The following is a 14,503-nucleotide window of genomic DNA, read 5'->3' as shown; positions in this document are numbered from 1 at the left end:
GAGGTAATTCTGCACCACTGCGCGCACACACAATTCATGTCTGGTGCAGAATTCTTTTCCCCCCAGAAAATAGATTCTGCCCAAGAATGCTACAGTTCCACCTTTCGCCCACCAGATGCTGCTATGGCACCAGAAGAGCCATCTGACAGGCAATAACAGCTAGCAGCCAACTGCATTAATTACAGCAACCTGCCCCTGGAGCCAGGGTAGGAGGGTGAGTGGGGCACATGGGGCTGCTGCGGGGGTCACAGACTGGGGTTCAGAAGGGCTGGGGGAGGGATAGACTAGGGCATGGGCTCAGGAGCAAATGGGATGACAGCATTGAACCAGGGGCTGAATGGGAGGGGGGCTCCAGGACTACATGGGGACAGTGGATGCAGGGACACATGGGGACCAGGGCAGATGTGCGTGACTGAATGGGAGAGGCTCGGGGTCAACCAAGGTCTGCATGGGGGAAACTCCCCAACACCCTAGCAATGCCTTCCTTTCCCCGCCCAAAAGAAACTGTTCCTTACTTCTCTCACCCACACCCAACCCCCCTCCAGGTTCACCTGCAGGCTCCTTTCCTCTCCCTCAGCTCCCCTTTTGCCACTGCCTCCCCTAAGCTTTTGCACTGCTTCTGAGAGGTAGGGGAAATATGTTTCTGTATTGTAGTTTAAATGAATTACTCAAAGTTCTATATTAATATGCCTAGTAAAGAATCTATTTGTCAAAGAACATTTCCTGAATTCTTTTTTTTTGGTCTGTATTGTTACAGACACACTTACTGACAGGTATTTTGAAACAAATTACCAAAATAATTGAAACTAGTGTGACTATATTGTGTTATTTTGTGCAGAATTTTTAATTTTTTGGTGCAGAATTTCCCCAGGAGTAACTAAATAGGAAATAAAGCCAAATCTCAGCACCTTGTTGTCTAAATCTGCTGATTCCCAACTTTACTTTGATATAGAGCTGTTCACAGCCTATATGACACAGTAAGGTTACCCACAACTAACTGAAGTGTTAAGCTTTTGCGGAGGAGTTAATCAAGTATACTGTAAGCACATTTTGTAAGAAAATGCACTATAAATCACATCCTGCTGGATGTCATTCAAAAGCATTTCTGAGTACAGTAATGAGAGTTTACAAAGCTCTCAATTATTCAAACAAACACTAACTTATTCTTCTCTACCTCACAAACCATTCCTGTTCCTAAATCCTAAGGATTTAATATCAGAGATCACAACTCTTAGTAACCAACAGCAAACACTTTTAAATTTCCTTTGACCTAGTTAATAGGAATTCTTTAACACAGCACATTCTATCCTTTCTAGACCACTTTGTTTCCTTCTTCACTTTTTTTTTCCATACCTTAAAAGTTGGAACAGAAAGATGCTCGAAAGACGAGGAGCTTTCCTCACTAGTTGGGGTATCAAGGTCTAAAGGCCGATGTAAGGAAGATTTTGAGGTTCTTTTGTTTGTTGGATGCTTTACTGACCAGTTGACCACCTGAAACTGGGTAAGGTAACTTTGGTAGCAGGTCATTATAGGCTGTTGGGAAGTTATCTGATCACTTTCTGCAGCCTTCTCAGCTTCCATGATATACATGTGCTCAACAAGCTCATCTTCTCCTCCCACTGCTGAAACAAATGAAGCCTGTGAAGCATGAGTCTTGATTGGCAAAGTCTTTGGATCTTGACTGGCTTCTCCATGGACTGTACTAGTTAGAGGTCCCTCTACACTGTGATAGATTGACCCTCTACTATACTCAATTTGCTGGGCTTGCTTTTTTCTCTTTTTCCTCCCTGGATAGGTTCCTGGACCTTCATCACTGCTTATTGGCTCAAACTCTTCAGCTGCTGAAAAATAGGCTTCACTATCAGCCATCGACATGCTAGAGTCCATTGAGCGATACTGGTGAAATGAATTTGAATCTGCAGATGGCGTGTATGGAAAAGAACCAAAGCTTCTCCTCTGCTTTGGAGAGTCCAAGACATTCTCATCACTGCGAGAGACATCACTACTGAACTGAACACCAACTGGAACAGGCTGCTTGTCACCATAGAATGCTGCAGTAAGACTCTTGGTGCTCCCAAGTCGGGTAGAACACACAGATGCTTGCCGTTTCAAAGGAGACCTGAGGGGAGACTGTCCTACAGACCTTTCCTGGTTGTTAGGAGACACAGGACTGCTTCCTGAAACTTCTGCTGGAGTACTAGAAATAGAAAAAAGAACAATTGTTTTTTCGGTTTAGTATGGTGCAAATCTTACATTGCACAATCTTGACAATTATTAATGCACATTTAAAGAAACAGTTCTATGCACTTTTCATCAACACAGAAGAGGAAATTATAATAGTCAAAGAAAATATCTATTCATATAAGAATTTATTTTCACAATACAGAGCATGCATACTAAACCATATCAAGGTCTTGTAGAAACTGAGGCCATCTTCAAACTGATCAAAGCACAAATGAGGCACGTCTAGGCAAATACTAATGTCATCGTGTTAGATTTTCTATCAAGATCAGAAAACTCAATATTAATGAGTCAACTTTTGTTTTCAAAATAGCAAATTAATTTCAGCACTACTGTAAGAAATCTCAGTTGTGTTTGAATTTTGCATTGGTTTACTCAGCATTATTAATCCTTAAGAGTACAAACAAATTTTTACCATGGACAGAGTACTAACCTTCCATGACCATCCTCTCTTTTTGCACCAGACACAAACTCCTTTTGTCCCATGTGATCTTCAGTAGCAGAAGAAGGGCTGTCCTTCTCACCTGCAAGCAAGGGAAGTGCAGCACTGGAACTGCTGTTTTCCTCTGAAGATGATGAGGAGCTATGGGATCGCAATGGTACTTGTAGACTCAGGTGCTGGGCCTTTCTCTCTATTTCTATACCCACAGATCTGCAATCCCAATCTTTTCTTTTTATACCATTTGTCTTACCTAAGTACAAAAGAGATAGAAATCAATTAAAAATATGAACATTTTGTGGCACCAAGAATTAAGAACTACAATGGTTTCTTCTCCCTCCACCCTTAAAAAAGTAACATTCAAATATACATACATACATACATATATATATATATACACACACACACACATATATACATACATACATATTGCACTGACAAAAACGTATAAAGACAGGTAGAAGTGTTAAAAGGCAAAACACTAGACTCCCCCGTTGATTGATGCCCAATTTAGATAATTAGTGGATGTAAAGTCCTCAAACTGCATATTACCAATAAAGCAACTGTCGACCCCACCCCCAACAGATTGGGTGGATTAGCGCCCATTGTGTTTTAGTACATACTCTCCACTTTCACAGGTTTATCAGACCACATTCTATTGTACAACCTAATGTAGAATTACATACACAGTATTTAGTAATAACTTACTGTTCATTTACCAGAATCAATTAAGACTTTGGAAAGTACATTGTACAGTTAAGAATCTACACTTCTCAGTAAGTGGGACAAAACTGCATACTAAGTAGTACACATTTTATTCTTACTATCTATAATTTTGGGAATCTCCTTGGTAATAATCCATTCTCCTGGCTGCAATAAAGACTGTCCATAAAACATATCAGATTCTGCACTTGTACTTGAAAAGGCAGAGCTGCTTGAAGGCGTCATCTCTTCAAGCTTGAAGAAGTCTAGTCCTGTTACTGTGCCACCAAAGAATCGGCAGCCACCAAGACAGCCACACTTGTTCTTGCTTCTCTTGTTCTTCACATTATCATCTGGCCACAAAAACCACAACCTATGCAAAGGAAAACAAAAAGCAAAAACAAGAAGCAATAGTTCACTGAGATTTAGGTACATTTAAACTCACATTGCGAAACCAAGATTCAAAATGTCTCTCTCTTTTTTACATACCAACTCCCATTTTATGGATTCATTTATACAATTAGGGAAGGTGAGTTTTGATGACATTCTGTGTCAATTTGGACTCCTGAGGCCATTTTAGAAGCTGTATTTTTATATTACTTGTAGATAGTAACCACATGATCTGATCATGGAAATGTCATAAGGGTATGTTTAACTAGTCCCAGTCTCTTCACTGCAGGATTGATTCCTAAAATTAATTTCTACATATTCTAGATTTCAACATCTTAACTGGTGGCAATTCCAGCAATCCATCTCCCCCTCCCACCCCCCCGTTTCAGCTTTTTCTAAAATTTCCCTACTGCACTGTATTTCCATAATTTCTTGCTCAGTCCTATATGCCTAAGGAGATAATATATACTCTTTATACAGTATAAAGTTCTGGGTCTCCTCAAGGACTTTTCTTCGGACTAAATACACTCAGTTACAAGCCTTTCCTCAAATAGCAGATTTTATTATTCAAAGTTTATCTATCACTTGTCATTGAACTCTAATTTGTATGTCTTTTCTGAAATGTGGGTACCCAACACTGAACAATGCAGCCTAGTTAAGGTGTAATCAGCTCAGACAAGAGAAAAGTAATTACCTTTGTATTTACATTTACACCTTTAGTCAAATATGGCAGTGGCAGGGCAGATCCTCATCTGATGTAAAATGTCATAACTCTACTGAAGTCAATAGAGCTATGATAATTTACATCAGCTGAAGATCTGCCCCAGCGTCTTCAGCAACCTCATTCCACTGTTGATTCTTCTTCCATTTATATACCATGATCACCATACATTTCTTTTTTTATCACCTCCTAATGAGTTATCCTGATTTGTTTTAACAAACACGTAACAGTTTGTTTTTACACAAAGTTTTTTATTGGTCTTTAATGAATTTTATTATTACTGAATTCAGCCGATTTTGCCACTTTTCTAGTTTCAGAATGCATTTTACTTCAATTCTCTGAATTAGTGATGTTAAATACTTGGGTTGCTGGTTGTATCTAAATAGCCTTCATGACTGGTTCAGATTCTCCACAATCTATGCTTTCATTTAAAAAAAATAAATGTGTAGCCCTTAGTGTTATGAAAACGTTCAAAAACATGGCCTAATGTAGCATGGTCTTTGATAACGTGAAACAAGTTCACAGGATTTGTCAGCTGCCCTCATTCATCCAAATAAAATGTTAACTCGAAAGCTTAGTTGTGACACTTGGAGAAACAGATTTTTTAAAAGTAATTATGTATGAAGTATGTCTATGACTGCATACAAACATCTAATAACAGAAAACAAAACTGGCTAAACAAAGGGCAAAAATAGGAGTGGTCATAAAAGTGACTTGCATCATTTTTCCCCTCTCACTCATTGATGCTGTATGGCAGATTACTAAAAGAAAGTTTAGTTATTTTCTTAGGGCCATATTTTACATTAATATTGGTATAAATCTATGCTGTTATCAGTGGGAGATCCAGTGTGGACTGAAGGCAGTATATGATCCTATCTTTGTTGCTTAGGCCAACAATTAAAAACTGATTTACTTCTCTTTATTTTGACATCACTGCTCTACATATTGCCAAAAATACAAAAATCATTCAGTTCTCTGTTATCCAAGAAGTTGGCAAACAAATCCTTAATCACCTCTGAGGACCCTACATACATAGGTGGTTCTCAGCAATCTACCTACTTATAAAGTGAGCATAATCTAATTTTTAAGCAAATGTATAAGAGTCAGCACTTAAAAAATACACCCTCATGAATAAATAAGTGTATCATCTAAAAAGACATGAAATACGGTGACCTCACCTCATCCAATAATTTCACTTACCTCTTAATTCTGCTATCATGTGTTTCTAAGAAATGTCTCTGCACTTCATGTTTAGAATGATGATCCCCAGCTAAGGCAATATCAGCAGTGATGAGTCCCAAATTGACAGACCCAGCTTCCAGCCAGTACGCTCTCCGCAGTATTGCAGGTTGAAGACCAACTCTGCAGTTATTCACCTGCTCAACGTACTGTCTCAGCTGAAAGTCTTGGATAGCAGCACTTATACCCTCTCCAACAAACTGGTTGTGGAGGTTACAGTTTGCAATACGTACGGCACCCATCTGAAAATACAATTAAAAAAGAATATCTGAATAGTTAAAGATTCAACCACAAAAGAGTCATTTAAAACTAATTGCAGGACTCCATCATGCAGTCCCAGAAAGATACAACTCTGTATATTATGTAAAGAAAGATGCAAGGCCGACCTACTGGTCAAGAACTACATTTAGCCGCACATGTGAAATCAATATCCTTTGTGGCCTTGGATGGATCACTAAATCTCTCTACCTCAGGTTCTCCATTTGTAAAAGGATGATAAAAATGTACCTTTCTAATGAATATTATGATCATGTATGAAGGTTAAAAGTGTTATGAATTTCTTAAGTATAACCTAAAACAGCGGTTCTCAAACTTTTTTTGCTGAGATATCTTTGGAAATATATCAGGCTGTGATGACCCCCCCAAAAAGGTGACGACCTCTTCCATACCATTCCACCCTTACTTCTGCGCTGCTGCTGGCGGCACGGTCTTCAGAGCTGAGCTCCCAGCCAGCAGCTGTCGCTTTCCAACCACCCAGTACTGAAGGCTGTGTAGAAGTAAGGATGGCAATACAGTGATCCCTCCTACAAGAGGCTTGCAACCCCTCTTTGGATTAGTATCCCCAGTTTGAGAAATGCTGACATTAAAAAAAATCAAGGAATTTGCAAACTGTGTACTTAGAATAGCAATTTGAGTACAGGCTAAGTGTGAAAATCCTCATTTTGGGTATAGCTGGATGCTATTACATGGCCTCCAGAAAGAATGGATATTAGATATCTATTTTGAATACAACAATATATTACTTTGTGAAGCACTTATTCACTAATCGATGACCAAGCTTTGTTGATAGAGCAATAAAGTTGCATAGTTGAGTCTGACTCTAAAACCTCTGTAGCCCATAGAGCTAGCTCAGCCTTTTATTTTACTTAGGAGTAACACAAGGAACCTACAGGCCTGTATCCTGTAAGACATTATTGATGCCAACTTGCTTAAACCAAAGTAGGCCTATGACCCTTACATACATAAAATGGCCCGACAGCTACCTTAAAGTAAGTATATGAGCATATGCAGAGATGACACTGAAGATATTCTTAATACTATATGACTGCTAATTGTTTATGTGGTTTGGAGCTTTCTTGTCTTTACTGATTGTTTTAATAAAAGCGGCTAAGACTTTGCTTTGCCCTCAGTATGAATGTCTTCACCATATACTCCAGGGCTCTCTACAAGATATTGAACTTGTTAGTTTTAATTCTGTGGAGTCTAATTCTGGGACAAGGACTCTATATCGCCCCCCAGCTCATTTAATTAGTTTCAACTGGCAATCAATATAATTATTTACCATTAAAAAGAATCAAGCTATACCCCTCAATGCCAACTGGTTGCAGGAATATCCTGGTCCTGGTATGTACATTTGGTTTACCAAAGAGAGTATCATGTAAAGCCTTAAATGAAAGCCAGGATCATGCTGATCATTAATATTGTTGTGAAATGTATGGACAGATATTATGTAAGATGATGTATATGTATAATGAAAATATGTTTCTAAAGTCTGTATCAAGGCAAGGTTGACAAACGGGTGAACATATATCCTTTGTCTGGCAGAAACCTATCTCTTGGTTCACATGTAAATTGAGCATTGGAAGCCAACATAAAAGAAGCCCTATTTACATATGAAATCAACAGAGGAATGTCAGCAGAGGGGCAGGGCACTGGGGAATGAACCTCATGGGGCTGTCCTATCTGGGGGGGGGGGGGAAGAATTTTGAAGAATATAAGGAGAAGGTAAAAACAACCTCTTTTATCCTACACCTAAGAAACTATTTGAGCAGTGAGACTACATTCATGCAACAAGATCACAACGAGCCCTTGCTGAAATGCTGCAGAGCATATTTGGGGTGAGATAAATGTCTTAGACAGAAGATTAACCTGTTAAATTCAATTTAATCCCTAGAAAGCATGTTATACTTTTGTGTTATAAGTAACCTGTTCCTATTATCCTTACTCACCATCTCTTAAATCTCCATCTTTGATGATATATATTTATAGTGAAAACAATAATAAGTTTATCTCGTTTGTATTAAGTGCTGATCCTGAGCTGAATCAAGTAAACTGATGTGTACACTGTCTCCTTGTGGGCAGCAGACCTGGTATTTCTGTGAGTGTTCAGCATGCGTAGAAGGGGCTGAACAGGGGAATGTTTCAGTGGACTCAGGTACACCTATTTTTAACTTGCAAAGCCAAATAAGGGCTGACATAGCCACCCAAACAATTTCCTTTGGGTTAACAGATTGGAGGCATCATGGAACTGACACTCAGTTAAGCACAAGCAAGTCTCTCTCTCACTGTAGGCCGGGTACCTCAAGAACTGTCATGCTGAGTGCTCATATGCAGACCCTCAACTCTGCCATCTTGAATCTATGTATTACAATACACTCTTTACATAATCATACACTATTTCTTTTACTAGGCATAAATCTAGCAGTTCTGCAGAAATGCACAAGAGGGAGCCCCTCTCCTCCACAAAACAATGTTTGCTGAAGCCCTTGCTTTGTATCCTATAAACCCCTAACTCCTGCATCAGATTCACACCTAGCCATCTAATCAGGCCAGTGCAAAGCTAATTAAGCTGCAGATGCTCACCAATCTTTCCTTAGATGCTCAGGTTAACAAGATTAGTTACAACATTTACTGTACATATTCAAAACCCAATTTTCAAACTCTCAAACTGAGAAAATAAAAATAAATTTCCTCCAGAATATGGCTACTCCAAAAAACTGATACCAACTTTCAAAATCACACTTTTCATTTTTTAAGAGGGAAATATTTTTATTCTTCACATATTTTGAGGGAGAGGGAAGATTTAGTGGGAAATTGGAAAATTTTTTGAAAATCAGACTAAAATAGTTTTGAAAATTTGACTCATGGTCTATTACTTTAGAAGTCTGCATTGTGTTGCCAGCTCTGGCACAAACTTATTATGGGACATGGAAATGGACTTATGGTAAAACTTTAAAAATTGCCTAAGTGACTTTGGAGCCTAAAAAGTCACTTTTGAAACTGGGACTTAGGCAGGTTAAAAGCTTCAAGCCTCCAATAACTATTTTTTTATGAAATACCAAATTTTTAAACATATTTTTAATCTAATTTTCAAAATAAGCACTACTGCAGAACAAACATTCCAGACAATAAATTCTGTTATTTAGTCTATGTAAAATATAGAAAGTGCTTCCTCATTCGGCAGAGAGAAAAAGAAAAATAATATTATCGCAATTATCACAGAAAGGAGGGGCAAAATATGTTTACCTTTATATTGGTGGCACAGCCATGCTCTACAATATACAGATCTGCTCCATCTACTGCAAGGCGTGTCATAGTGTACTTTAAATCATCAGATGTTGGACATGGCCCAGGAACACAGTTCATCTAGAGGAGATATTTAAACAAAGCACTCAGTTTTGTTAGAGTTTTAATTTCATATTAACAGGTTTTTCCTTATCATACTTCAATTTCCTACTTAACAGAGGACAAATTAGACAAAAAAAGAATGATTACTTGCCCTACGGTAACTGATTCTTTGAGATGTATTGTCCACATGGGATTCTACTCTTGGTGCGAATGCACCCCATGCACATTAAATTGAATTCTTTTGACTAGCAGTGCCCGTGGGGCATTGCCTGCACCTTAGATGTCCTTGTACCCGCCCTTCACCTGAGAGAATAAAGGGTGGAGCAGGACCATCCATCCCTCACTTCCTTCACCAATACAGAATCCTTGTGTAAGACACTTTAATGACACGGGAGGAGGGCAGACCATGGAATCTATGTGGACAGCATATCTCCAAGTTAGACTCAGACTTTAAAGCCAGATGGGACCATCATGATCATCTAAGTCTGACCTCCTGCCCTTACTGTGGGGTAAGTAACCATTCTTTATTCAACTGATAGTCCACATGGATTCCTCTCTTGGTGAGTAACAACCAATTGTTGGTTTGCTTGGAAGTAGGCAGTTGTCGTCCTAGTTAAAGAATGATTCAGAACAGCCCTATCAAACTGTGCATAGGACGTGGAAGCCTATACCAAAGAGTAGTGTCTTGTAAAGGTGTGGACAGAGCTCCACATAGGTGCCCTACAAATTTCAGGAATAGGGATATTTTTCAAACAGAATCAGTTCTAATATGATTAGGTGGATATAATCTGGCTAATTTATAACATGTCCTTATATTTTCATAGACCCTCTTAGATAATCGCTGAGAGGATATTTCCTGACCCTTAAGCTTATCAGCAAAGGCTACAAACAATGAAGGTGTGTTCCTGAATGTTTTTGTCTTGTTAAGGTATATGTCAATGCCTTAATACATCAAGTGTATTCAGCTTCCCCTGGGTTGGAATGAGGCTTAGGCAAGAAACTGGGACCTGAAAAAATTGGTTCAAACAGAATTATGAAACACTTTTGGGAAGGAACTTGGGATGAGGCCTGAGAGCTTATCCTGTCCTTACAAAACATTGTGTAAGGGGGACTCACCATGCAGGCCTGCATTTCCTCTACCCTTTGAGCTGACATAATGTCCACTAAAAAAAGCAGTCTTCATAGGTAAGTAGTAAAGGAGACAAGTTACAAAGGGGTTAAAAGAGGGACCCATCAATTCTGCTTATTACTATGTTGAGGTCTCAAAAGGGAGGGGGTTTCTGAAATGGGGCTAAAATATGAATAAGGCCTTTAAGAAATTTAAAGGATGGGAAAATACTGTGTTGCTCTGGATTGGAGGTGATGTACAGATACTGCTGCTAGACGGACCCCCTATGGAGCTGTTTCAGAGCTAGCAAATAGTCCAATACTGCTAAAATGGGCGATGTCCAGGGAGATAGCTGGTGCTGAGATGCCCAAATAGAAAATCTCTTCCATTTTAGCTTTTTAAGTCAGGCTTTCCTGCTTTGCAGTATCACATGAATCTCAGCTTCACAGCTTCTTTTGGAGGACATCAGTCAGCCAGCATCCTGGCAGTCAGATGTACCAAAGCTCCATTTAGGTATAGGATCTTACCCATGGGAGGATATGTTGGGCCGGGCTGATAAGAGGATCACCAGATCTGAATACCAGAACTGCCTGTTCAATCATCAGTCCTATGTTTGCCTCAGTTTCCTCAGAACCCCTAATATATCCTGGGGATCAGTACAATGGCAGATAAGTCCCAATGACCAAGGAATGTGAAAAGCATCTATTAACAAGCCTAGACTCAAACGCCCTATGGGGCAAGACTTCAGAGACTTCTTGTTGAGGTCTGTGGCAATCAGGCCTATTTCAAGGAATCCCAGCTTGCAAAAGATGTTCTGCAGGACTGAGTCTTTGACAGACCAGACTACTCACAGTTGTCTGAGAGCCACCTACTGAGTTGATCTGCCAAGGTGTTCTGAAGGCTGAGAAGGTGCAGTGCCACTAGTGTGATTTGATTCAGAATACACCAAGTCCAGAGTACCATGTCCTCCTGACAGAGCGGAGACTATCTTACTCCCCTTTGTCGGTTGACATAAGGCATAACTGTGATGTGGTCTGTCAGCACTTGGATACTGGATATCTGGAGTCGTGGTAGGAATGCATTGCATACCAGGTGGATGGCTCTGAGTTTCAAGATGAGCTTCCTGAGGGGCCCACATGCCCTGAGTTTAAAGTTGATTTAGGTCAGCCCCTCCTCCCTGGGTAGAAGCATTCATCACCACTGTCTTGGCAGAGGTGCAGAAAAAATTACTCCCTTGAACACTTGAAGTGGGGTCTTTCCACCAGCTGAATGAGGAGAGGACTTCATGTGGGATCAGAACCAACATGTCCACCAGGTGTCTGCTGAATGGATACATGAATCTCAACCAGCCTTGCAAAAAGTGTAGACAAAAGCTGGCAAACTCCATCACACAGGTGTATGAGGCCATACGCCCCAGAAGTCTGAGGCATGTCCTTAGGGATGTTTTGGGGTGAGTTTGATGTTAGTTGATGAAGTCGTCCACTATTGTTTGGAATATTTCCCATGAAAGATAATCTCTCATTGACCTGGAATCTAACACTCCTACTCATTGAGAGAAGAGGAGATTGCAGCCAACATAAGTTGTTCTTCCACATTACTTTTGTTATCCTGCTTTCTAGGATCCGATGCTGCACTAACTGACCTCCCTATGCTGGTTTATATGGCCTCTTGGGGGGAGGGTGGATGTAAAATTAGGAGACAAAGATGCAGGCTTACGTGAACAGTGCTGCACCTCCCAGTAGAGCCAGGGCTGATAAGGATATGGGGTGGGGGGGATAAATCAGGAGAGTACTAGGAAGGATGTTTCCTATGTGATCTAGGAAATTTTGTGTTGTCTTTTACACATTCCTCTGAAGAGTCTCTTCCTGATGCCCACTGCACTACCCGAGGAGAATGTGTACAAGAGGAGTAACTACTATGCCCTGATGGAGTTAAGAAAAGGAGTGGCCATTCTGTCAGGAATGCTCTGGATCTGTTGTGTCCTCCCTAACTGAGTAGAGGGTGAAGTTGGTAACAGAGGTGCCTCTACCATTGTACTGACAGCTCAGTACCTGGTGGCCTAGTTATCACCACCCTGAAGTTCTCAAGGAAAGGAGATTCCAAAACTGGACCCAGAGATAAATCACTCAAGTACCAAACATGCCCTCATTACCACCATACTAGGTACTGATGCATTGGGCACCAAGGAACATGATTCCAAGGTTGCCTGTACAGAAGTGCCAGGTACCAAGGCACTGAGTGCTGAAAGTCCAGTACTGAAAGACTGCCATCCACATTAAGTGGGTACCATCAGCATTCTTTTAATTAGTACCAAAGTACCAGAGGGGCCCTTCTTAGGCCACTGTCTGTTTTTATTGAATGCAAGATGACTCAGATTTAGGAGACTTGTGCCCTGAATCAGTAGGCACAAAAGGAGGGTGACCTAAGTCTTGGCTGTACGCTGGAGAGGTGCTCCTTCCTATCCTATCAGAGTTCAAAGCCAGAATAGGTACAAATGACTGAGGCCTCTTGGTCAATATAACCAGAAATCTCAAGGTAAAATCTCTACTCACCGAAGCACTCATGAACAGAAGAACAGACTAGAAGACTGAAGTCTAAATGCCTTCTTCTTTTTGGAGTCCAAGGAGGCATGCACAGGAATACTCCAGGAGGAACAATTTTAGATGGGCTTTTCCAGTTTTTGAGTCCTCTTAGAGTAGGAGTGACATATGGTACGTATACACTCTCCTAGAAAAAACAGCTACCTAGAGTGCTCATCGGGTGTCCCTGAAGCTTCACACTAGGGGCAAGATTTAAACCCAAGAGATTTTGCTTCTGCCATTTGCTGGAGTCCCTCTACAAGGGGGCAGAGATTGAGGTGGTAACAGCCTGAAAATGAGAACCTGAGTAAAATAAGGAATTTGTGTTTGTGTGTGTTGCCAACAGGCAATAAAACTAACTACTCACTACACAGTGCACAGCGAATTAGGGGGACACTAAAGGTGTTCCATCTCGCTGTCATGGCGGTAAGAAGGAATTGAGAGATGGTTGAGCCCGCCCCTCCCTTTAAGCCCTGGGGTGGAGATGAGTGAGGACATGTAGGGTGCAGAAATAGTCACAACAGATACTGTTGCCAAAAGACTTATCTTATGCACCTGGGGTGCATGTACACTTAGAAGGGATTCCATGTGGCTCGTCACTTAGGGTAGGTCTATACTTACCGCGCGGGTCGACGCGGAGAGTTCGACTTCTCAGAGTTCGAACTATCGCGTCTAATCAAGACGCGATAGTTCGAACTCCCCACGCGCTCCGGTCGACTCCGGAACTCCACCACCGCGAACGGCGGTGGCGGAGTCAACCTTGGAGCCGCGGACTTCGATCCCGCGGCGTCAGGACGGGTAAGTCAGTCGAACTAAGGTAGTTCGACTTCAGCTACGCTATTCGCATAGCTGAAGTTGCGTACCTTAGTTCGACACCCCCCCCCGTAGTGTAGACCAGGCCTTAGAGAAGCATAATTATTTCCTTTAGCAAATTATGGCTAACTAAAATATCTACATGCTCCAAACCACATTTATAGCTCTGTTCTACTTTCAGATACTTTAAAGTTATATTCAAATACTATTGCAATATACTACTGTAAATGTACCAACTTGCAGGCTCGAAACTGATGAAGCTTTACCTTAGATTCACAAAACCGACGATCAATTCCATGCTGACACATTATTACAGATTTTGGCCTTTCCAATTCAAACTCTCGACACATTACATGAAACACAAACATCTGTCCCCATTCCAGAAGACATGCAAGCTGTAAGCAAACAGCAACAGGATCAGAATACAGTAAGTATTCAAAATAAACTATTAGCAAAGCTTGAGAAAGAAAAAACTATCAGGAGCTTTATTTCTGCTGCTAGATAGCCACTATTGTAATTTTTCTGATTTGACATAGTTTATAAGTTTCTGCAGTTTTTCTTTCATGAATGGCAAAGTGTACTGTCAAAAATCAAAACTCATCTCTATTTGAAACCAATCTATTTTAGCCACTTCTAAAGCAATG

At 40.6% G+C, this 14,503-nt stretch overlaps 1 protein-coding gene across 1 annotated transcript in view; it reads right to left on the bottom strand.

The window, feature by feature from the left end:
* Window positions 1-14,503, bottom strand: part of KIAA1109 (KIAA1109 ortholog) — a 229,333-nt gene that overhangs the window by 116,884 nt on the left and 97,946 nt on the right. The window contains exons 23-28 of the mRNA XM_045017971.1: window positions 14,126-14,254; window positions 9,258-9,377; window positions 5,694-5,974; window positions 3,505-3,755; window positions 2,675-2,933; window positions 1,354-2,197 (exon numbers count right to left, since the gene is read on the bottom strand). Of these exons, the coding sequence (XP_044873906.1) occupies window positions 1,354-2,197; window positions 2,675-2,933; window positions 3,505-3,755; window positions 5,694-5,974; window positions 9,258-9,377; window positions 14,126-14,254 (1,884 nt within the window). The remainder of the gene's footprint in view (window positions 1-1,353; window positions 2,198-2,674; window positions 2,934-3,504; window positions 3,756-5,693; window positions 5,975-9,257; window positions 9,378-14,125; window positions 14,255-14,503) is intronic.

This window comes from Mauremys mutica, chromosome 5 (assembly GCF_020497125.1).
Source record: "Mauremys mutica isolate MM-2020 ecotype Southern chromosome 5, ASM2049712v1, whole genome shotgun sequence".
Lineage (NCBI taxonomy): Eukaryota > Metazoa > Chordata > Testudines > Geoemydidae > Mauremys > Mauremys mutica.
The sequence above is the reverse complement of the archived record's forward strand: the minus strand, read 5'-3'. Positions and strand labels throughout refer to the sequence as shown.